The 24424-nt window shown below is 58.2% G+C and overlaps 1 protein-coding gene across 3 annotated transcripts in view; it reads right to left on the bottom strand.

The window, feature by feature from the left end:
* Positions 1-519: 519 nt before the first annotated feature.
* The window catches only part of TBC1D9B (TBC1 domain family member 9B), a 47861-nt gene continuing 23956 nt past the window's right edge, over positions 520-24424 (bottom strand). For 2 of the 3 annotated variants that reach the window (XM_058283275.2, XM_071211230.1), the window contains exons 7-22: positions 24031-24243; positions 20679-20840; positions 20102-20252; positions 19063-19277; positions 17155-17272; positions 14214-14499; positions 12529-12658; positions 12302-12400; positions 10562-10630; positions 9302-9542; positions 8832-8897; positions 6590-6661; positions 6209-6259; positions 4378-4440; positions 3703-3809; positions 520-2013 (exon numbers count right to left, since the gene is read on the bottom strand). In XM_058283275.2, the coding sequence (XP_058139258.1) occupies positions 1303-2013; positions 3703-3809; positions 4378-4440; positions 6209-6259; positions 6590-6661; positions 8832-8897; positions 9302-9542; positions 10562-10630; positions 12302-12400; positions 12529-12658; positions 14214-14499; positions 17155-17272; positions 19063-19277; positions 20102-20252; positions 20679-20840; positions 24031-24243 (2754 nt within the window). In that variant the 3' untranslated portion in view covers positions 520-1302. The remainder of the gene's footprint in view (positions 2014-3702; positions 3810-4377; positions 4441-6208; positions 6260-6589; positions 6662-8831; positions 8898-9301; positions 9543-10561; positions 10631-12301; positions 12401-12528; positions 12659-14213; positions 14500-17154; positions 17273-19062; positions 19278-20101; positions 20253-20678; positions 20841-24030; positions 24244-24424) is intronic. The other variant, XM_058283280.2, reaches the window with a different exon arrangement.

The following is a 24424-nucleotide window of genomic DNA, read 5'->3' as shown; positions in this document are numbered from 1 at the left end:
TGCCCTCAGCTGAGCTCTAGGAGGACTGGCACAGCCTGGAGGGGAAGGAAGAGAACAGGCAGAGGTCACCCGCCATCTTCCATCTTGTTTCAACACATGGCAGCTGACTTGGGTGAGAAAACACCTCTTACTGTGCCCTGAGTTGGACTTTTCATGGCCTTGGAACTGTAAGCTTTTACCCCAAATAAATACCCTTTATAAAAGCCCACACATTTCTGGTACTTTGCACTGGCAGCCCTTTGGCAGACTAAAAACACCCACTCAGAACCTGCCTCCCCAGCCCACTCAGACTTGGGGATTCCCCTGCTGCAGGTCAGCACAGGCCCTGCCCACCTGAATCTGCACCTTCCCAGTCCCCCACCCTCCCAGGTGGCCCTGACCCCGGACTGTCCCCTCCCTTTCCCCAGGCATATGGGGAGGGGGACGAAGTCTGCTCTGTGTCCATTCGCCCCCAGGGGAGATGCCAGGAGGCCTGAGCAGTGGTGAAGGGGATTTATTAAAGCTCTGTACACAGTGTGGTTCTTATTTCTTTCCAGGATTTATTAAGGCATTGAGCACGGAGTGATTTTTAGCAAACTGAAGTGGATACACGGAAGTAGATCAGGGCCTGAGGGGTGTGTTTTTTAAAAGTTGACGGTGAGGATGATGAGCTGATAGGGCATTTAAAATAACACTGTGAGCCCCCGCCAAGGTTTTTCCATACACATTTTCTGCTCTGGGTTCCTCAGTCCTCTCTTGGCCCCTGACAGAGCCTCTGGCTCAGGGGCTCCTGGAGAACACCTGGAAGGTTTTACCCATTTTGGTGCCCAAACAAGCCAACAGCCCCACCCTGATGCCCTGTGGCAGGAAAGAACCCCGGGCCACGTGGCTGCAGGACTGCCTGTGAAGGGAGGGCACTGGGTGGCCTGGCCACATCAGGCCCACACTTGCCAGGACACAGGGCATAGGGGGCACTGGGCAAGCAGAGGCAGAGCTGAGGACCTCTAATGCTACACAGGGGCTGACGCAGGCTCAAGGTGGGGTCCCACTGGACCGAGAGGGAGCTGGCAGGGGTGGGGGAGCGAGCCTCTTCCCTGAACTGGGAACGGCTGGCCAGCCTCCACTGGGCATCAGGAGATCCAGGCCTGGGGGAATCTGTCTAAGGCCACTGAGTCTGCATCAGCTTCCCTTCTGCTGACAACTCACTGCTTTGGGGAGAATTGGAGAGGCGTATCTTTCAGGAGAAAACAGGGAGGCCTGCAGCGAGGGAGGTCAGCCCCCACTCCCAGCACCTGGGTCCCGAGCCGGTCTCGGTGGCAGAGGTCAGCCGGACAGCCCGGGCTGCTCGTGGTCGCTGGAGGTGCTGAACTGCCTCTCTACCTTCTTTTGGTCCTTGACCTTGAGTCCAATGTCTGCCCGCTTCTCGAAAAAGTTCACGAGCACGGACTCGGTCAGGATGGAGGCCAGGATCTGCTCGAAGGAGATGCACCAGTCGGTGTCGACGGCGCCCCCGCAGCGGGCGGGGGCCGCCGGGCTGCCATCCTCCGCGCCCACCAGCACCGTGTCGTCCGCGAGGTCCTCGCACGGCAGCGAGCCCGAGCTGACCACCGAGTAGGAAGACATGGACATGTCGTCTTTGGTTTCGTCGTCCGACAGAAGCTGGGAGGGGGAGCCCTGGCCCTCGCCGCTGCCGCCCTCGCCCACCAGCTGGCTCTCCTGCGGCACCTTCCCTGGGTGGGTGTCCCCGCCGGCTCTGGCCTGGGGGTCCCCTGCGGCTGGGGGCTGCGGTTCCCGTGCCGGCTCCTGACGGGGCTGGGGCGCTGGGGGCTCCTGGCCCTCGGCGGCGGCTTCGTGCTCTCCGCCACTGGCACCGTCCCTGGGCGTCCTTCCCGCCCGGGCCGAGAACTTCTTCCCGACCTCTCCGATCTGCAGGAGCAGGCTGGCCACCGTGGCGATAGCGTGGTACAACTCCTGCTCCAGGGCGTCCTCGCTGAACATGTTGTAAAGCGTCTTGCACAGCTCAATAAACTGTTCCTTGTTTAGAGAACAAAAAACAAAAACAAAAGAACAGGGAGATGGTCAGGGATGGGCGGACTGTCCTGCTATTCAGCCAGGCTGACTGCTGGCAGTTCTCGCTGGCGTCGGGATGTTGACATGGTTGCCATTTCCACGAACCTGTGCCCATTTCAGAGATTAGGAAACTGAGGCTCAGAGAGAGCAAGTGGCTGGCCCAATGTCACACAGTCCTCAGAAGGACTTAATGGTCCAGCTTTCTTTCTGCATTGAGATAATGCGGTACTGATGTGGAGTCTCTCCCTGTCGCTACATTTGTTCTGTAGCAGAGACACGCTTCTGTTAAGCCTTTCTGAACCCAGTTACTACACGTACTTCATCCCTGTTGTTAAATTTGCCTCGGGCTAATCAGAAGCAGCTTCAACTTTGTCCTTTAGTGCAGCTCGCTGCGGGGATGACGACAGGGGCAGGCGAGGTGTGTGCGGGTGGTGGGGGGAACTTCTAGGAACTTAACCCCACCCTCGTTTGGGCCGTCTGGCCTCAGAATGGGATGAGGCCTCACTTCAGGGGGCACCCCGTTCTGTTAGGCCTGTGGGTGAGGGAGTACTCGGATTGGAGGGTCCTCCCCTAGGCAAAGCCAGGGCAGGGCCCGGTGGGGAGGGCTGGCGGCCGGGGCCTGCCACTCTGGGGCCATGAGGCCGTGGGTGAGACGCTAAGCTCCCCATCGGAGAACCAGCAAGGGAACCGCGGCCCTGGAGGATGGGGTGAGGCTGCGTGGGCGGAGGGGCTGTGCTGGGGGCACCGCAGATGCTTTTTGGGCGAAGGTGGTGTAGCAGTTTGACGTGGTTATGAATTCCAAAAAGAGATATTGGATTATGTTTGTAATCTGGTCTATTACTGGGCATGATTAAGTTATGATTAGGGCTTTGATTGGGCCATGTCATTAGCGGTTTATCCCCCCCTTGCTGGGCGATAAAAGGCATGGCAAATAATAAAAGATACAAGGCATGGCAAAGAATAGAGTTGGAGGGTTTTTGATGTTGGAGTTTTGATGTTGGAGTTTGATGCTGAAGCCTTAAGTTGGAGCCCCGGGAAGTAAGCTCACAGAGGAAAGAGAAGCCAGCCCTGGGAAGTGAGGAACCCTGAGCCCAGGAAGAAGCAAGCCCTGGGAAGAAAGGAACCCTGAACCCAGAGAGAACCAAGACCCTGGAAGGGAGGAACCAGGAAGCCTGAACCCTCACAGACGTCGGCAGGCATCTCACTCCAATACGCGAAAACAGACTTTGGTGAGGGAAGTAAATTATGCTTTATGGCCTGGTATCTGTAAGCTCCTACCCCAAATAAACACCCTTTATGAAAACCAACCAGTTTTTGGTGTTGTGCATCAGCACCCCCTTGGTTGACTAATAGAGGGGGTGTGTGAGTGGCTCTCTGAGGCTCACCTTTCCCTGTGTGTCCCCGGTTCGTGGATGTTGGTTGAATCTGAACAAGTAGTAACCACATGCGCACGACACTGCAGGAGGCCCTGAAGCGTGAGCCTTTTGTTTGAATTAACGCTGACTACCGAGAAGGACTAAAAGGCTCTAGAGGGAGGGATGAGAATTCCCACCCAATAGGAGATGGCTGGGAATGTGGATGGGTGGGGATGCTGGATGCTGGTCTGGAGAGAGCTCTCCAGAAACGTCTCTGGCGGGCGCAGACTGACCCTACCTGGCTCATCTTGGGAAGATCCTTAATGGTCTCCTTCTGAGCCTCTTTCTCCTTGGCCCACATCCGAAGGTAGTGCCGATAGTCTGGGGGGCTGGTCCCTTTCTCCTCTGCGAGATCAGAAAAACAAAGACCAGATCAGTCTGGGAGGGCCACGGTTCATTTGGGGACCAGTAGCAGGACCTGGGTGGATTTGGATGTTTTCTGTTTGGTACGAGTGACCCAGGCCCTATTATGAAGAGCTGCAGCACTGGGAGATGGTGATGGAGAGAAGCACCTAGAACACCCATAGGTCTCCCTGGAGTTAGGCAGAAATAGGTTTGACCTAAGCTGATACCGATGCACCCAAACCTGTCCTCCCTGAAACAGTGACAAAACCGCTCAGAAGGCTTAGTGTGGATGGCGTGAGTGGCAAGACGCCCGCCAGGCCCTAAGAGGGTCCTGGCGGAGAGCAGACCCCACCCCCGGGACGGGTGCTGTGACGGCTGGGGCTGAGCGAGAACAGCGCCTCCTGTGGGCGGCTGGTGAACAGGGGCCATCTGCCACACGGCTTCGGCCCTTTCCACAGGCAGATAGCCGGGGAGCCAGAGCACCAGGCCTGCCAGCTCCCCTGGGCAGGGGGCTCTCCCACGGGGCGGCTGGGGTCTCTAACAGCACCAGCTGGAGAGCGGCTTTCACCTCCTCCTTTCTCTTGGACCTCTTCGTTTCCAGCTCCCTCTCGTTCTTCCTGCTGCAGTGCTTCTGGGAAGATAAAAAGAACATGGAGAACATTCTTCTTAGGGAGGAATCCAAGCCAAGGAGGGCCCTGAGAGGCCTGAGCTGGGGATTTCCTGCGGAACCGGACCCCGCGTGGGTCCTTGTGGGGGCTGCAGTCAGCGCAGGTCCTCCACCAGTCCTGCCCCCCAGCAGCAGCCCAGCAAGCTGTGTGGGTGTTTTCTCGCCTGATTACATTAAAAAAAAAGCCACTGAACTCTCACTTCCTCTTTGCTAAAGGAATACCACTTTTTAAAAAAACTATCTTTATTAGTAAATTATTTGGTTTTATTGATACCGTTTTAGGGAAACAAAGCGGCACTACAGATGATAGCGCTTATCAGGGCAGCTGCTCTACTGCAGAGGTGGACAAGGAACAGTGTTCTTTAAGTGAACAAGGATGACGTTCTGGAGGAGCAGCCTGAGAGCCAAGGATTTCTAGTTTTTGCTGAAAAAGGTAAAGCTCTCAAAAGTCCTCATATCCACTTTGACCTGCAACTGCCAGGTCTGTTGATGGAGGAATTCTGTAGTGTACAAATCTTGTACTAGCTTAGCTTAGCACTGTCTGTCTGTCTTTTTTTTGAGGTACCAGGACCGGAGATTGAACCAGGACCTCGTGTGTGGGAAGCCGGTGCTCAACCACAGAGCCGCACCGGCTCCCGAGTTGTTTTCCCATTTGTTTGCTTGTTGTTTTTTTTTTTAGGAGGCACTGGGAATGGAACCCGGGACCTCCCATGTGGGAAGCAGGCGCTCAACCACTCGAGCCACATCTGCTCCGAGGACTGTGCTTCTTAAGGTAGCAGGCTTGCTGGAGCTGGCACTAACCGGCTGCCGTGTGACCATGAACTGAGGGAGCGCTGAGGCTTGGGCTTCTCACTGTGGACTGGACCCCGCAGTCCTTGCCTGGGGGCTCCCTGGGGTCTGGGGACACGGCTTGGCACCACCATTCCCTGGCTGTTCCCAGGAACGCCGGGGACAAACCTAAAGGATCCCCAACTCACCTGGGGTTCTGACTGTAAGGGGAGAAGGTGCGGCTGCTACTTTGAGTTTGTAAGTTGAAATAAAGGTCCTCAGATATAATATCCAAATTCAAGTAAGCCCTTGACTGTAAATACCCATTGCTATGGAAACCTCGATAGTCACTGTTTTCTCTTTTCCCATGGGAAATTACAGGGCAGAGTGACGGTTTTCTGGGTGCATTGCACATCAGCAGCTCAGAGGCCAAGAAGCCAGGGCCCAGGGCACCCTCCGCACCTGGCGCAGAAGTGCCCAAAGGGCTTGAAACGGAGGACAGGGCTGTGTTTCAGCAGTCACTCAGCACGTGTATTTCTCCTTCATGGAAATACATGTGGAACCTTAAGACCTTTCCCAAAGCAAGCATCTACCATTCTCCTCCAGCATTTCCGCGCCCAGGCTTTGTCTGTGCCATGGCATTGCAACGATAGTGGTTTTGCATTTTTTCTGGGGAACAGGACGTCAAGATGACCTTGGCCTGTGGCGGTGGAGCTGAGGCCCTAAAGCCTGAGCCACGCTCCACTGTGCTATAAGCGCCCCCACCTAACACCAAGCACAGGGGGAGTGGCTGGGATCCTGTTCCTCCTCAGGACTCGCCCACACGGGGGAAGCTCCAGGAGGGGCCCTGGGACAAAACGCTTCCGAGGCTTTCTGACCCGGCGCTGTGTGTGTGTTAGGAGATAAACCCCTGGGCTCTGGGCCAGCCCAGTGCAGAGGGGACCCTCCCTCCCAGGGGACTGACCTTGAGCCTCCCAGGGCAGGAAAAGATCCAGATCTGAGGCCAGAGGAGATGCTGGAAGGGAGAGCGGAGAGGAAACGGAGGGCGGGGGGAGGAAGAGCAGAGGTCCAGGGAGAAGAGACACAGAGAAAGAGGAGTGAGAACACCCTCGCAGGACCGCCCGGCTCAGGGAGGGAGTGCTGCGCTGCCCCCGCCCCCCGGAGAGAGCCGGCTTTCCCAGGACTCGTGGGCAGGGCCCGGGAAGCACAGCCCTTCCGGGGGAGGGGGGCACCCCGAATGCAGCATGCTCCCGGGGCCCAGGCGCACGGCTGCAGGCCACCTCTGTGGGCGCCAAAGGCCAGACGGGGCCTGGGCAGGAGAGTCGGGGTTCCAGCAGCGGCTCACCTTCTGAGGAGCTGTCCTCGGTGAAGTAATGGGTCGCCTCCAGGGCGGACTCGGCCTCTTCTGGGCTCAGAGCTGGGCCCCGAGAGCAAGGAAGAGAGAGGACAGGAGAAACCACGTGATTCTAGACTCAAAGCAAACAGGCCTCCTGGGTCCTGCACAAAGTCCTTGTCCCCCCAGCCCCCCAGCCCCCAATTTCCCTGACAACTGCCAGCACCCACTTATTGGAACAGGGAGTGATGCTGGTTGTCAAGGCAACGGCGAACATGATGAACGCTGGCCATTCGTTACTTTTTTGACTCATATTCAGGGTGAAAATTCAGTAAGTAAGGTGGTTATGTAAGCGAATATTCTTGTTCTTAGGAAAGACATATGGAAGTATTAAGCCTTCAAGGAGCATGATGTATACAATCCACTCTCAAATGTTTAGAAAATACAGACAGATGTTAAAGACAAAGGGAAATAGACACACGGATGGATGGATGGATGGACGGGTGGATGGATGGATAGAAGGATGGGCAGGTGGACGGATGGATGGACAGGTGGATGGATGGATGGATGGATGGGTGGGTGGATGGATAGAAGGATGGATGGATGGATGGATGGACAGGTGGATGGACGGATGGACGGATGGATGGATGGATGGACGGACAGGTGGATGGACGGGTGGATGGGTGGATGGATGAAGGATGGATGGATGGGTGGATGGATAGATAGGATGGATGGATGGATGGATGGATGGGTGGGTAGATGGATAGAAGGATGGGTGGGTGGATGGTACAGTAAATGTGCAAAACGTAACAGCTGGTGCATCTGGGTATATGGGGTAGGGGTAAATTGAGTTCTCTGTAGGGTTTTATATTATTTTTGCAAGTATCCTGGAAGTTTTGAGGTTATTTCCAAATTAAAAGTTAACTCATCAGGAATAACAAAACCCCTCAGTCAGGCACACGGGAGTCCAGTGGAAAGTGAGTCTCCCTCCCACCCCGTCAATGACCAGGCTCCAAGGGAAACCATCCTGGATGCCTCATGCTCCCACAGACGTAGGCGCGGATGCCGCCACACACAGAGGACACGTGCCTCCTGCTTTATCTGGCATCTGCTGGCCCACACAATTCTGTGAGGGGGGCTGATCTCCCCATCGTAAGGGGGGTGCAGCGAGAGGTTTAACAGAGCACAGTCTGGGAAGAAAGCTGCGGGGCGGGAGCCCAGAGGTCCTCATGCCCTGGAGGAAGCAGGTGGGGAGGGGCGGGGGTGGCTCCAGGCGTGCTCAGCTGGCCCAGGCGTGGTCCCGGCACAGCCAGGCGCCCACCCACTGGAGACCAGCGCCCCATGGGCCACTGCCACGTGGAGAAACACACGTCAGGAGCAGGACCTCACGTGCTCTGGCCTGGGGGAGCTTTCAACACCTCGTCTGGGCCCACCCCGGACCAATTCTGTGACAATCTCTGGGGGTGCGGCCCAGGCACCCATTTTCTCAGATTCACTCGGGTTGATTCTGAGGCCAGAGTGGGCGCCCAGAACCTTTCCTCCACGGCCCCGCAGGGCCAGGGTGGGTTGTGGAAAGCGAGGGGATCAGAATCCGCTCAGCCACGACGGGGCAGCTAGGCACCACCATTTTCACCACACCAAGTCTCAGCTTCCCCTGTGAAAAATGCGGGCGACGCCCCTCCCTGGCTGGGCAGTGTGTTTCTTGGGGCTTTGGGCCTTGCTCTCTGGTCCTTCCCCCACTGACCTGAGGACGGCCCAGCCTGTGGTCCGCCTCTCAAAGGCCCCGAGGGCCGGGCAGTGTCTAAGGTCGCCTCCACGACCCCGTGGCCCCTGACGGTGCCCACAGACCTACCCTCTGGGAACAGACGGAAATCCTTGCAAAACTTAAGGACAAATGAGTGAACGTTAAGGCGTCTAGGCTTAGAGCTGCAATCTCCACTCACGCAGCCCTCCTCGCTGTTTCTCAGCTGAGCTGCCTGGTCTCCGGGCCGAGGGCCTTGCCGTGGGCAGCATCTGCCCAATGATACCCCTGTGAGCCAGTGCGCCTGCGTGAGGCTCCTCCACTTCCCCTCTAGGGCCCCCTCCATTCTCAGGCCGCGATCAGGCTGGCCCCAGACCCAGCCCTCCCGGCCCCTTCCCCAGGATGACCTGCCTCCAGGCCGGGGAGCCCCCCACGATGCCGACCCCGCCAGCCCACAACCCCAACCCCAGACCGGGGCGGAGGCCTTGCCGGGGAGGGGTGCGAGGCTCCCACCTGGGGGCAGATGCAGCTTGTAGAGCACTTTGAGCTTCTCCGTCAGGTCCCCATGGTACATCCCACCTGTTGGGGGGGCCGGAGAGGAGGGGTATGTTGGGGAGTTGGGGAGTGGGCTCCCAAGCCCGCTGCTGGCCCATGTTGAGGACCCTCCCCTTCCAGGGGGACCCTGAGCCCGGCGTGACGCCCTCCGGGACAGCGGCACCGTGAGCACGCCCTAGGCCCCCTGCTTTCCCACACGCCTTGCGGGAAAGCTCTGCCCTTCTCCGGGGCCCGTGGGCCGGGGTTGCCAGGAGCCCCAGACCGAGTCAGGCAGGGAAGGAAGGGCTCTTGGTGGACACCCCTGGGTCTCCTGTCAAGGGACAAGGATTCGAGGCTGCCCTCCACGTTGCCGGCCTGCTCCGGCATTGAGGGAGGGTCTTGGGAAGGGCAGAGACTGGCTGGGGCCCCTGCGGGCCCTGAGGACTCACTCATGCCCGTCACGAACTCCTTGAAGTTGATGAGGGAGTCCTTGTTCTCGTCCAGCAGGCGGAACAGCCGCCCTGCCAGCACGGGGGTGTGCGAGCCGCAGGCCCAGGGGGTCAGGCTGGCAAAGAGCTCCCGGAACTGGCTGGCGTCGATCCGGTACTGCTCCAGGTAGGGCAGGCTGGGGTCCCGGCGCGCGGCCGCCATGCGGCTGCTCCCCCAGTACTGACTCGCCAGGTGCTTGGCCTGAGGGGACAACGGTCCAGGGAGGTGGCCGGGCCTCTCGGGACCTGGGCTGTTGGGACCGCCGGGCTGGCTCGGGCCTCCCACCCTCCTCTGTCCACGTTGAAGAGCCCCCGAGGAGATGACCGCTCAGCCAGGAACCGCTCATGGGAGAAGCCTTGGCTCCCTGGACACAGACTGAGGGAGCCGAGACAGAAAACTGCGGCAGCTGGCCACAGCGGCCATACGGCCACAGCGCACGAGGGGCTGGCGGGGTTTGGCTCTCCCGACTGCAAGGCGCAGTGCAGCGGCCGCCTCATGACTCAACTGGAGGCAGCTATGGGAACAGATGGGCACTGGCAGCGAGGGCACCCAGGCACTGTGGTGCTGGGTTTTGTTTCCTCCTCCACATCTTTCCCCCTTCTTCTGTTAACAACACCTCGCGTTTTCTTGGGGAACCCTCCTGTCCCACCCCCAGGACGTGGGCTAGAGGAACGCGGGTCAGCCCCATCAGCGGGAATGGGTGGGGTGGGTACGTAGCCCGGGCCTGGCCCGGCAGTGGACGCTGTGCTGCAGTCACAGCAACTGTTTCGGGGAAGGCACCCAACTCGGGCCAGTCCACTGATCAACCCAGGGTCTTTTGCTAAAACCTAGAAAGCAAAATTCTCTTTCTGCTGGGGTTAACGAGCGGGCAGGGTGGCCCTGAAGCTGCAGAAAGAACATCCAGAGGACGTTGGAGCTGGGGGTGCCGGCAGCACATGGCTGGATCCAGCCACACCTGAAGCCACCCACTCCCAGACTTCTCAGCTACATGAGCCAGTACAGCCCCTCTTCTGTGTACGTTGATGTGAATGGACTTTCTGTCCAAGAATGGTTACATCCTGCCACGTGAGGTTCAGGGTAACTGCACCTGGGGCTACTCAAAGCTGTCTGTCTCTTGGCAGGAAGCTGCTGTTCTGAGGATGTCCTCAGGGAGCTGGGATGGGGGCCCGGGCCTCACTCTCGGAGCTGTGACGTGGACGGCCCTTGCTCTTGGCTGTTACCTTGAACACCATGTAAAGGTCCTCCAGCTCTTCAATGGAGAAGCCGATGTCCCCGGGGATAGCTCGGACCTGGCAGGAAAGGGAACAGGACGCATCGATGGATTCTCAGGTTCCTGCTCCGGAGGAAACAGACGCTCTTGACAGGCCTGGCCCCTGGCCGTGAACGCCGGCCGGGGTGCCGTCACAGGTAGTCAGCAAGGCTTCACCCGGAGGCCTTGCGGGGCAAAGCTGCCCTCCCGCCCCCCACCGCCACGGTACACGGCCAGGGCCCTGCTTTCTCTGGAGGGGACGCAGCCTCCGATCAACCCTTATTCCACCTCCCTGTGTTCCAGACGCGAGGCGTCCTCTGGTGCCTCCCCGGATCCTCCGCACAGAGAGAGGGGCGGGGGACCCTGACTCGGCACCTTCCCGCCCCTAGCCTCCCCCGCCCCTCCTAGCCCGGCCCATTAGCACAGCAGGAGCCTCGGCGGGGGCTCCCTCAGCCAATGACCCCTGCCTGTGCCGCTCCACCCAAGCCCGGCCTGCCCGCGCCGCTCCACCCGAGCCCGGCCTGCCCGCGCCGACCCACCCGGGCCCGGCCTGCCCGCGCCGCTCCACCCGGGCCCGGCCTGCCTGTGCCGACCCACCTGAGCCCGGCCTGCCTGCACCGCTCCACCTGAGCCTGGCCTGGCGCCTGTCCACGGGGAGCACCCACAGGGCTGGCCTCTAGCTCGTATCATTGCTGAGTGATTAGTGTCACCGTTACGTTCACTTTGGCTTGTGGCCTCAATCGGCTACTCCTGACATACAGCGCTCAGCTCGACAGCTCTTTGAGACAACTGCCACTTGGCTGTCTCTTCTAGTGTCACCTGCCGGCCAGGCAATGACCGAGGGTCCACTCTGGACACAGTCTGCATGCTCCTTGGGGTGGGCTTTGGCGTGGGTCTGTGCCCCAAGGGTGCCCGGTCAGCCTCCCTCCTGGACGCGCAGTGGAGGGACGCAGGTGAGGGGGGGTCTTCTAGCTCCCATGCCTAGTTCCCTGGGAAGAGCCTGGCAATGGGCTGGCTCTCGGAGGATCCTAGAACTGTGCAGTCCATTCCTTTCTCACTTAAATCAGCCAGTGTCGGCGCGTGCAGCTTGTGCCCGGAGCGCGCTCGAAGCGTCAGGCCTGGGGAGGAGGGCTGAGGTCTCTGAGACGGGGAAAGGAAAGGCTCCTGCCTTTGAGGGGACAAAAGACCACTAACCGGCCACTGTGGCACGGGGTGGCAGGTGCCTGACCCTAAGCCAGCTGACCGCTCTAGAGAGGAGGGGGAGAAAGGCTTGAGGCAGAGGCACAGCGTGTTGCGGGGAGTGCGTGTTGCGGGGAGTGTAGTGCCTGCGTGTGAGACTGGGAGAGAGGGCGGGGAGTGCGGGCTCCCCTGGGAAGGGCAAGAGAACGGATGGCAAGGCCGGGCTGGGAGGGCTCAGCCTTTAGGCAGTGGCACCAGAAGAGCTTTTCCCCAGATTAAGCCAGGAGTAGGAAAAAGGACGGGGACTGCTCCCCATTTCCCCTAACTCAGGAGCCCTCCAGGGCACCCGTCACACAGCATGCTATGAATGATGGCTCAAGGGCCGGGCCAGGGCAAGGGTCCCGGATGGGGCTCTGCAAGGCCCCCCCTCACCCTGCGGAGGTCTGCAGAAGCCCCAGCAGCCCCCCGGCTTGAGGCTGCCCCCAGCCTGAGGACCCTGGAGCCCCAACCGTCCGTCCACCTTCCATCGTACCACACTCCGCTTGGCTGTGTCCTCCAGCGACTGGATCACTTTCAGCCTCTGTTTAAAGCGCATCTGCTCGAGGTCGTCGGCCCTCAGGCTGCTGAACTTCTGCGGGCCAGAGGTGACGCCGTGAGAGGAGGCGCCGCCCGGCGCAGGGTGCTCGCCACCCGGAGCCGGTGGAGGCCTGGTCAAGCCGGCTCGCCGCCTGCCCCCGTCACCCTGCCCCCTGCGCTGACCTCATAGGACACTTTCAGGAGTTCAAAGATGTCCACCTCTGCGGGAGGGTCATCTCCGCTGGTCAGCAAGGCGTGGAGGTGTGGGATGGGGGGCGAAACACTCTGCTTATTGACCACGTTATCCAGGTACCTGCAGGCGTTAAAGGGCAGGGGAGCTGTCGTCTAGACCACCCCGCAGGCCACACGGAGGCCCAGGGGCCTCCCCCACAGGCAGACTCCCGCTTTGTGGGGGCTGGGGGCCCTCCGGGCAGATGGGAGGTGGAAGCAGGGCTCTGCAGGGAGGGCTGAGACCAGGCGGAGGGGGGGTCTCACCCCAGGGCCTGGAGAGTGAAGCCCCTCCCTGCCCAGCCCCAGGAGACAGGCGCAGCGCACTAACTGAAGAAGCGAGGCTGGCTTCTGGGGGTCACGGGCCGGAATCCTCTCCAAGCCCAGACCCAACCCCGTCGGGAGAAGCTTTTGTACCGGCTGAGGGTCCGGTGTGCTCCATCCCTCTGGGCTGGGGTCGGGGGAGTGGGTCCCCAGGCAGAGTTGCAGGGCCTTGGGGGCTGCAAGACGGCAGCAGGCCCCATGGGGCCAGCAGGGCCCTGGGGAGGGGCCGTCTGCCCCCTGCTGTGCTGAGCCCCTCCATGCCACAGCCAGGGAGCACCAGGGCGCGCGGGAGCGAGTCCCAGCACCGAGAGGTGGCCGAGGAGCCCGCTGTGGCTTCTGGGACACGGCCCTGGTCCCGCAGCAGCCCCAGCCTGGGCCTCCCTTCCTCCCAGCTTCCCAGGGCCGGAGGAGACAGGGGGTCCTGAGGGGGCCCAGACTGCCACGTGCACGGCTCCCTGCCCGACACCAGTGTGGACAGAGAGCATGGGGGTCTCAGCCCCCTCAGGGCTCCAGGGGCCCAGGGGGCGGAGACTCCTGGGTGGGCTTGAAGGATGCTGGGGAGCAACTGGGCCAGGCACATAAATGTAGCAGGCGGGCTGGCCCGCGGGAGCTTGGGGCATGGGGTGGGGTGAGGCATTAGGACAGCTCTGTCCAAAAGTAAGTGGTGGGCACAAGCCTGATGCCCACTGGGAAGGGTGCTGCGGGTTGCCAGCCAGCGGGAGATGCGGCGCGGGGGAGCCACTGTGAAACAGGCACGGAGTCCAGGTGGCGGCCCGAGGGCAGTGGGGATGGAGGGATGGGGCTGGATGCGAGGGAGACGGTGAGTGATGGGCTGTGGGGATGCAGGAGGACGGCAGGCCGGGATGACCCCGAGCCATGCCTGTCCGAGTGAGCCCGCAGTGGGCCAGCGGGTGACGGGGCCGTGGCCGTGCTGCTGAGCAAGGAAAGGCACAACCTGCACGGCTCTTTGGAAATAAGAGGGGCCCGGCCAGCGTGAGAGGCAGGAAGCCCTGCTGAGCCGGCCGTCTGCTGACCACCAGTGGCAGTCGGCGTGGCTGGGGTCTCGGCTCAGGTCCCGCTTGGGACAGCGTCCCACCCACACATCTAAGCAGTGGCCTCCAGCCCCACCTTGCGGGCTCGTTGCCGTCCGCAGGCCGTTTTGTCTCCCGCCCTGTGGAGTGCCCCTGGCCCACCGGGGGCCTGGATTTGGTGTGCACGCCCACTGCGTGCTGACCCAACGGTACCCAGGCTGGCAAAGGGGGCAGGGTGGGCGCTGCTGCTAACGTGCACGTGGTGTGGAAGCCCGGCCCTGTCACCTGCCCAGGACGGTCATGGCCTCGCCCTCGTCGCTGCAGCCCAGCAGCTGCTCCACGTTGGCGTCCAGGACGGCCAGGGCCACCTGCAGGATGACCTTGATGCCCTCGTAGAAGAAGCAGTCGACGATGACCACAGCGCTCTCGAAGGGCATGACGCTGAGGAAGAGGGTCAGGAACCAGGAGAGCGAGATGCTGGAGATGACGCCCAGCTCCCGCATCTTCTCCGAGAGCTGGGGCAGGAGGTCCCGCGTCAGCTCCTCGAAGATGCCTTGGTCCACCAGGGCCCCTGCGGAGAGGACGGAGGGGGCTGCAGGGGCTGCAGGGCCTGCTCGCGGGCCCCAGGCTCCAGCAGCCCTGCCCGAGGGGCTTCGTGGGGAGCCGGAGGCGCCAGAGCCCGTGCAGCCCTCGGATCCCGTCCCGAGCCCAGGCCAGTTCCACTCTGCGTGAGGGACTTGAAGGGGAGGGAGGAGGGAGGAAGACGATGAGAGGGAAATAGGTAGGCTTTTCATATGGGGGACCAGGGGTTGAACCCAGGATCTTGTATGTGGGAAGCCGGTGCCCCACCACTGAGCCACATCAGCTTCCATGAGTTGGTTTCTTCATTTGTTTGCTTGTTGTTTATTTTTAAGAGGCAAAAGGAACTGAATCCGGGACCTCCCACATGGGAAGCGGGCATGTAACCGCTTGACCCACATCCGCCCCCCGTAGCCATTCTTGCACAGCTTCCCACAGTGAGAAAAGCAGTATTTCTTCCATTACATTTGCTTTTTTCTTTTGGGGGACATACTACTTTTCTCCCTAAAGGAGTGAGAAGGCAACCTCATCTTGTGGTTTCTGTGTGCCTTGTCCTAATGCTTAGAAAACACATGTGCCTCTAAAGGAGCCCAAGAAGGAAAATTTCCAAAACCAAATGGCAGGAGCAGGACACCTTAGAACAACAGACTTAGTTACATACTTAGTGAAATCAAGTTGCAAGCCGATCGGCTGTGAGTCAGTAGTAGTTAAAGCTAATGGGTACACGGGGGTTGCTACACTCTCTACTTCTGTTATAGCTGCAATTTTCTTTACTAAAAAAGCTTTTAAAAAGTTAGGCAGATAAGAATGCAGGCCTTGTTATGGACTGAATTATGTCTCCCCTCAAAAGATATGTTCAAATCTTAATTCCTAGTCCAGTAAATGTGACCCTATTTTTTTTTTTTTTTGAGGTACAAGGTTCAGGAATTGAATCCAGCGCCTCATATGTGGGTAGCCAGTGCTCCACCACCGAGCCAGCTCGGCTTTCCGAGCTGGTTTTTCATTTGTTTGTTGTTTGTTGTTTGTTTTTAGGAGGTACTGGGGATCGAACCCCCATATATGGGGACCTCATATATGAGAAGCAGGTGCTCCCTCGCTTGAGTCCCATCTGCTCCCCAGTGTGACTCCAGTTTTGAAGATGGGGTCTTTCAAGATGGTAGTTAAGACTGGATGACAGTGGCCCCTGATCCAATAAGACTGTCCTTCTAAGGAAAGGAAACTGGAAAGAGACAGAGAGAGGCCACGTGACGGAGGCAGGGCTGAGTTGTGCTGCCAGCGGCCGAGGAACACCACGGCTTGCCATCCACCCCGGAAGCCAGGGGAGGGGTGGAACAGGCACCTTGATTCGCGGCTTCTGCCCTCTAAAACTGGGACAACACATTCCTGCTGTTTAAACCATGCAGTCCGCCGTACGTGGTTATGGCATCCCTGGCAAAAAAAACTCAAGACAGGCCCCAAGCAGACTTTAAAAAATTCTGCAAGTGTGCCATCTCCTCTCACTCTCACTCCCAGGGAACCTGCATGACATTCTGGCAGGAGCCCGGCGGTGGGGTCAGACGGCGGGAGGTCTGGACTTGGCCCTTCACTTTCGAGCCATGTGACTGCGGTGGTTTGGAGCTGTGTGTCCCCCAGATAAAACCACATTCTTAAATCAAATCCATTCCTGTGTGAGCAGACTCACTGTAAGGAAGACTTGTGATGAGACTCTCTAGTTAAGGCGTGACCCACCTCAATCAGGATGGGACTTAATCCTCTCACTGGAGTACTTTAGAAATGGAATAGAAAGAGAGAGAGAAGCCATGGAAGAAAGAAGCTGAAATCAAGGAAACCTGAGAGAGGTGGGAGACCAGCAGATACCACCACGCGCCTTGCCGCAGGGCAGAAGAGCCATGGATGGCCGGCAGCTGGTCTTTGGGACAAAAGCATCACCTTGATGATGTTGACTTGGACTTGTTTCTGGCCTCAAAACTGTGTGCAGGCAGCGGACTAGGCCCAATGGTTAGGGCGTCCGTCTACCACATGGGAGGTCCGCGGTTCAAACCCCGGGCCTCCTTGACCCGCGTGGAGCTGGCCCATGTGCAGTGATGATGCATGCAAGGAGTGCCCTGCCATGCAGGGATGTCCCCCGTGTAGGGGAGCCCCACGCGCAAGGAGTGCGCCCCATAAAGAGAGCCACCCAGCGTGAAAGAAAAGTATAACCTGCCCAAGAATGGTGCCGCACACATGGAGAGCTGACACAAGAAGATGATGCAACAAAAAGAAACACAGATTCCCGTGCCACTGACAACAACAGAAGCAGACAAAGAAGATGCAGTAAATAGATACACAGAACAGACAACCAGGGTGGAGGGGGGGGAAGGGGAGAGAAATAAATGAATAAATAAATCTTTAAAAACAAACAAACAAAAAAAAACTGTGTGCAGGTCGATTCCCACTGTTTAAGCCGCCCCATTTCACGGCATTTGCTGGAGCGGCCTAGGAAAATAAAAGAGCGCGCTCCTCGGTTTCCTATCTGTGTGACGGGACCACGACCGTGCGCGGCCTGCGGGACAGCAGCGAGGTGGGGCACGGGCAGGGCTTGGCGTGGTGGCTGCCGGGCAGCCGGATGCCTGCGGGAGGGAGCGGGCCTCCGCCTGGGGACACTCACCCACCACCCTGGTGTTGTAGTAGTCGGGCAGCATCCGCTCGCAGAGGGCCACCAGGAGCCAGAAGGCCTCCTCCTCGCTGCCGTAGAGCAGGAGCACCGACGTCACGATGTTCATCGCCTGCCGGCCGGGCGCAGGGACAGCACCGGGTGAGGCTCGTGCCCGGCCGCCGGCCCCCGCCCCAGAGGGGACCGCGGCACACGGGCAGGCCTGCCCTCAGACTCCAGGGCAATCTGCCGAAAGCCCGTTTGCAGGAAATGGAGCTGTCTGAAGCGGTCCACAGGCGCCTTCCCGTTGGGCCAGCAGCCCCCAAGGAAGCGGAAGGCCAGGCTTTCAGCCCACGGCGCTTCCACTTCCGGGGAGCCGTGGCCGCTGTCCTCGCCTCAGGGAGGCGGGGCCCAGCGGAGGACTGAGCCTCCTGCCGGGCTTCTGGAGAAAAGGCTTGCCTAACTCAGCAGATCACTTAATCCATTCCCAGCACACGGGCTTTCGGTGAACTGGTATTTGTGGGGTTGGTCGCTCAGGACGCTGGGTTTTGGGGGACTGGCCTACTTCCCTGAAATCCAGATGCAGTCTAGGGCAGATGAAAGGGCATTTGAAAGAGTCTGTTGAACCAGTTTCTCAAAAAAGTTCAACGTGGGGTTACCCTTGACCCAGCAATTCTCCTCCTAGGTTTACACCCAAAAACCCATATCCACGCAAACACTTGTTCATTAATGTTTACGGCAGCACCGTTCTTAGCAGAAAAAAGACAGAAACAACCCAAATGCCCACCAATGGACAAAAGGATAAACAAAATGCAGAATATGATTCAGTCATAAAAGGCAATGAAGTTCTCACCCGTGCTACAATACAGACGAACCTAGAGAGCATGCTGAGCCAAAGGCGCAGGCACAAAAGGCCGTCCATGGTCTGCGTCCACTTATACGAAGTGCCCCGAGTAGGCAAATCCATAGAGAAAGTAGATTAGTGATTGTGGAGGGCTGGAGGCGGGAAGAGGAATGTGTGGGGATGGCCAAAGGATACGGGATTTCTTTTCTTCTTTTAAAAATTTTTATTACGGTAACATGATCTGTAATCTGGAATTTCCCGTCACCATTTTAAAAGTAAAATTCTGTGGTATTAATTACATCCACAATGTTGTGCTATCATCAGCACCATCTGTTACTAAAGTTTTTCATTACCGCAAATAGAAACTGCACCCATTAAGCAATAACTTCCCCTGCTCCCTTCCCCTTGTACCCTTTAATCTACTTTTCGGCTCTATGAATTTGCTTATCTTAGGTATTTCATATACATGGGACCACACGGTATCTGTTCTTCAGTGTCTGTTTCACTCAGCATAACGTTTCCAAGGTTCATACACGTTGTAGTGTGCACCAGAACTTCCTTATTTTTTTTTTTTACAGCTGAATAACATTCCACCATGTGTGTCTATCACATTTTGTTTATCCATTCATCTCTTGATGGACGCTTGGGTTCATTTCACCCTTTGGTAACTGTGGATAACACCGCTGTGAACATCAGTGTGCAAGGATCTATTTCGAGTTTCTTTCTGAAGTGAGGCAAATTCCTAAAATTTGCTGTGGTGATGGCTGCACAACTCTGTGAATACACTAGAAACCAGGAAACTGTCCATTTTGAATGGATCACGTGCTGTCTGTGAATTACATCTCAATTAAGTTGTTACTGAGACCAGGAAAGTGCCTGCCAAGTTCACAATCACATGCTGCCAGGACGCAGACCAGAAGCCCATGGAAGACAACTTAATATATGGCATGGGGTTCAGAGAGGCAACAAATCCTTGCTTTTAAATGGCACCCTTTCTGTGGCTGGGCTCCTTCCCAGGGCAGGGGTATAGGAGGGTGAGGCCACGGGACCTGCCCCCAGCCCCCCGCCGGCCCCCTGACCTGGCAATAGCCGATGGTGGGGTTCCGGAAGGCGTAGGCAGTCAGCACCCGCCGGAGCGCGGCGATGCCGAGCTCGTTCTGGAAGGCGGGGTGCTCGGGCATGGAGCGGTGCAGGTCCCGCTCGATCTCCTCCGTGGCCAGGCTGTACCTCCCCGTGGACTTCTCCACCAGCTCGGCGTAGTAGCCGGGGTGCGTCATCATCTCGTTCCAGGCCCCTGGGAAGACACGGGGGCAGCTGTCTCTCCCCGCCTCCTGGCCATTTGGGAGGCTGGAGGTGCTGATGCACCCCAGGGGAGAGGTGGGAAGTGGGGTTGATTTACGAGGCGGGGGCCAAGTTCCCCTCATGACTGCTGGCTATGGACCGAATCGTGTCCCCAGGAGGACGTGTTCAAGTCCTAGCCCCTGACCCCCTGGGTGTGAACCCGTCTGCAAATAGGGCCTTTGAAGATGGGGTTAGTTAAGGTGTGCCGAAGCTCCACCGGGGTGGCCTCAGTCCAACAGGACTGCGTCCCTACAAAGCAGAGCAAAGGTGGACACGGAAGCGGGAGGCTGCTGGCCCCGTGACGAGGCAGGGACTGAGTTACGGGCTGCGGAGAAGCCACCGCCAGAGTGCTGCAGACATCGGAGGAAGCCCGACCCTGCGACACCGTGAGGCTGGGCTTCCTGTCTCCGGAACTGAGAGACAGTAAATGCCCGTCGTTGAAGCCACATGGTCTGAGGTATCTGTCACAGCGGTTCTGGCAGACCAAGGCGCTGCTCCTGGGGAGGTGGCCACCCCGACCCAGGAAGTTCGCACGGCCACCTCGCCCTCCTCCTGAAACCTGTCAAGCAGCCACGACTGGATGTTGCCAGAGCCGGCCCCTGGAGGGGGGCTCCGTGGACTCCCCCGTGGCTCAGGCCCTGGGCGGGCTGCCGCACAGCGGGCGTGCCAGTGTCCCCCCTTTCACGTCTGGCCTGCTGGGGTGGGCAGTTCAAGGGGCAGGGCCCTGCGGGGCAGGGCTGCTGTGCTGAGGCCGGGGGTCCCCGGACGGCTGCTCACCGGAGAAGAGCAGCCACAGCTCCCCTCGCAGGCTCTCCGGGATGCCCTTGAGGACCAGCTCGCGCGTCCTTGCCGTGCGGTACATGCACATGCCTCGCCCGTACTCGAAGAAGTGGATGTTCCACGACTCCTCCTTCATCTTTTCCTTGGCCTGAGGGAGGGGAGAGCAGGCGGAAGACATGTGGGCCGAAGCGCAGCCACGGACCACAGGGTCCCCTCCGGGTGATGCTGAGAGCCTCCCGCGGGAATAATCCGCCCGGGCTGGCCACCAGCTCAGAGTTCGAAGCCCTGATCGCTCGAAACGCAGGCAGGCCCTGGGCCCTTCCACCCAACGTGGGATCTCAGGACGAGGAGGGATCTGGGAGTGGGGCGGCCTCTCCTTTCAGAGCTGTGTGGGGAACACCACCTAGGAACGCGTTCGGGCCACCTCGCAGCGCCTGGGCCCCCGCTCACAGGGCAGCCCAGGGGCGCCCTGACCAAAGCAGGCTGAGCTGGCGCCCACCACAGGCGGGTGGTGGGTGCCAGCTTGACTCCCTCACGCGGGGCCGGCGCCCGCAGCACCGCCGCTCGGGCTTACCCCCTTGGCTCCGAGCACCTCCACGGACGTGTTCCTCTGGAAGAGCTTGAGCAGGCCCTGGGATGCGGTGGGCGCCTCCTGCGCACAGGAGCTCTGGCGGCCGCTGAGGGCGGAGGTCGGGCTGGCGGGCTGTTCCAACGCCTCCTGAGGAGCTGAGGAAGACTAGGAAATAAAACGGGGAAGGGAAGGCACCTAACAACTGCGCTGCCCGGCGGGGCCTTTCCTGAGGAGAGGTGGATGGGGGGAGAGAGGGGCCGTGTGGGCAGGGGATGGTGCGCGAGGGCAGAGGACCCTGGGCTGGCCGAGCAGGGGCACGGCTCCAGCCTCTGCCCCGCCGGGCGCACGCCGGTGAGTCAGAGGCTCTTCCGGGCAACGACTGTGGGCCCGTCCTGCCGGCCCTTCCCTCGGGGAGGCTGGGGCACAGCGGAGCAGGCCTCCCGCCAGGGGAGCACCGCTGGCGCTCACGGGCCTCTTCCCATCACGGGCACCAGGTGGCGGGGCCTGGCTTCGCGCTGCGCCGCTCAGGCTCACCCCACCCTGTCTCTTCTCCCTGGGCCCCATCCTGGTCCCAGCCCCTGCAGGGAGCACTCTAAAGGGTCCCCACCCTGCGCCCACCCTTAAAAGTCCTCAGCCGGCCCTGGAACACCTGGGGAGGGGCCGACCTTGCCCCTTCCTGATGTTCCAGATGAAGCTGTCCTCTTTTAACTGCTGCCACCTTGCCCTTCCCACCCCTTCCTTCTCTCCCGTCTTACTGAGCACCTGCGGTAGGGGCGGGGAATGGGCAGGGCCAGGTGGGCCGTGGGGGGCTCAGGAGCGGAGGCACTCGGCTCGCCAGGGGCATGTGGCCTCCTAACGCAGGGCTGCTGCCTTTCCCAGAGGAGCCAGCTGAGACGTGTGGATTTTTACATCGAGTCTTTTCAAGGACAAGTGTTTTTACAAATTCAGATTCGACACTACCACCACACATATCTTCTCACAGCGGGAAGCAAAGAAGCCACCAGAGGCGACTAAGTCTGGGCCAGGGGGACGCAGGAGCCAGCCCGCAGAAGCTCCTCTGCTCCAAGACAGAATAAGGATAACCACTGTAATGGGCTGACGCGCGACGAGTTGTTTAAATGTCTACATTTGTAACTATACTGAAAAGTAAACGTGAAAAAAGGAATGAGTCAAGTTTGGAGTATCCTACCAGACACACTCATTTTAACAATGGGTGAAGAAAGGCAAAGAATAAAAAGAGTTCTTCTGCCTTTCCAATAGGAACTGTGCCTCAGGGTAACCAAAGAGTTGAGAAAGGGAAGTTTCTCTTTATGGAAGCATTCCAGCTAATAAGCAGGAGGAGGAATGACGGATTAGAAGGACGCCATTCTACAATCTCTAATGAGTTTCCGGGGCTGGGCAGTGACGCTTGACTGGCACACCAGATAAAGGGACGGCAGGTGTTACATCTCTCCTGATGGAAATTCACAGCACCTCTGTCCTGCCTACAGGTAGACCTGCCCAAGAAAACCCACCTGAATCGGAATCTGATCAAGTGTCTGCATTTCACTACTCAACCGCCAATTTAGAGGAAAACGGGACAAAGGGAAGCAGTAAGAGCCTATAAGGGATGCAATCTGTAAAAACTAGACTGTGGGAAACTCCACAAAACAAATGACCCAATTCCTTCAGTAAAATACTACAAGAGATCAAAAAAAAAAAAAAAAAAAAAAAAGACGGAGCAGAAACCCATTCACAAAAAGGATTTATAAGACTTATTATCAAGGGATTGTAATGTATCATCTATGTGTACCTCAATTTAAACACACTGTAAGAAGTACATCTACATTTCTACATTTGTGGTAACATGAACCCAAGTATTTGTTGCTATTAAGGAATTACTGTTGATTCTGCTGGTATAACAATGGCATTGCAGTTGAGTCGTTAAAAAGGGGTTCCTAAAAGAAAATGAAATTAAAAAGGAGTTCCTTATCCAAAATAACTGGTAGTGTTTAAGACAAAACAGCCTTTTCTTTGGAGGTAGAGGGAGGGAAGGGTAATCGTGAAGAAATGTTCTTTCTTAACCTGAGGGTTTACTACCCAGGTGTATTCAGGTTGTAATAATTTATTGAGAAATTTGTGCACTTTTCTGCAAGAATGCATATATATTTTAATAAAATTAAGTGGAAAAAAAAAGAGTGGGTTCTTATCTATAAGAGCCTCATATGAAAGATGTATGGGGGAAGTGGATTTGGCTCAACTGACAGAGCATCCGCCTACCACATGGGAGGTCCAGGGTTCAAACCCAGGGCCTCCTGACCCGTGGGGTGAGCTGGCCCATGCGCAGTGCTGATGCGCGCAAGGAGTGCCGTGCCTCCATGGATGGGAGCCCCACGTGCAAGGAATGTGCTCCGTAAGGAGAGCTGTCCCATGCAAAAAAAAGTGCAGCCTGCCTAGGAGTGGCACCGCACACACGGAGAGTTGACACAGCAAGATGATGCAATAAAAAAAAGAGACACAGTTTCCCAGTGCCACTGACAGGAATCCAAGCAGACACAGAAGAACACACACAGTAAATGGACAGAGAAAACAGACAACTGGGGGGGGGAGGGAGAGAAATTAAAAAAATAATAATAAATCTTAAAAAAAAAACAAAAAAAACATTCTACTCATTCATCCCTCTATGACCCTTGGTACTATACCCAATTCTCCATCTCTCCCCACAATTGAAAAAAAAAAAAAAAGAAAGACGTATGGGTGACACGGCAGGTAAACCCACCCGGCTGGAAAGGCCAAGCGAAACCACACCAGCCTGTGGGAGACCCCGTGGCTCCCAGTCGGCTGCCTCTGTCCCTCAGGAGTCCCTGGGAGGCCAGCACCTGGGGGAGCAGGTGGTTTCAGACACAGCGTTAAACACCGTGAAAAACTAGACCGCAAAGAGCCAAACCCGAGCTCTTGTTCTCAGGGCAGCAGGAGGTGGTGAAGGATGGAGGGAGGCTTCTCGTGGGAAACGGGCCTCGAGGTGGGCCTGGCAAGACGTGAGTGATGCTCAGAAGGAGCCGGGCTCACCAGCGTGAGCACTGGTGGGGGGTCGGGCAGAGAGCAGGGTGGTCTGTGACCATGATGACAGGCCACTGGGCTGGGCGAGGATGACGTGGACCACCAGGCGGGGAAACCCGAGACCACAGGGGCTGGTGAGGCAATCCCGCTGGGCGCCCAGAGCAGGGGAGTGGCGGGCAGAGGGGCGGGCGCCTCTCTAGGCTCGGGCACCCCCCGCCAGAGGTCTGCATCATGCGCCACCGCCCCGTCATACACTGTCCCGCTCTCCTCCGGGCCCCGACGCCCCCCGGCCCTGCTCCCCGGGGGCCCCTCTCACCTCGGGGGCTGGTTCCGCCACGCTGGCTTTCCTCTCCCCCATGCCACCACCAGGCTGCTTGGACGGCGTTTTCTGGAGGAAGTCAGAGATCCTCTGAACCAAGAAATCTCGGTCTTTGAGGTTGGCAAAAAGGAAGGTCATCTTACTCTTGGTGCTGATGGACAGAGGGCTGGGAAGGACGCTGGAGCTGTCGGCTTTTTCGACGATGGTCACCTGAGAAGGTAACATTTGCTCATGGTCATTTATCTTGGGATGTAAAGCTGGGCTTTTTTTTTTTTAGCATCATGGCAAAGATTTATTTTCTATTTCCTCTCTCCTCCCTCTGTAATTTTTTTTTTTTTCCTAGCGCAGACAGTACAGGGAGTTCCCATAGCGTCCCGCACAGTTCCCGTCT

This window comes from Dasypus novemcinctus, chromosome 2, assembly GCF_030445035.2.
Source record: "Dasypus novemcinctus isolate mDasNov1 chromosome 2, mDasNov1.1.hap2, whole genome shotgun sequence".
Taxonomy (NCBI): domain Eukaryota; kingdom Metazoa; phylum Chordata; class Mammalia; order Cingulata; family Dasypodidae; genus Dasypus; species Dasypus novemcinctus.
Note: the sequence above shows the minus strand (reverse complement) of the source record. Positions and strands in the feature narration are given on the sequence as shown.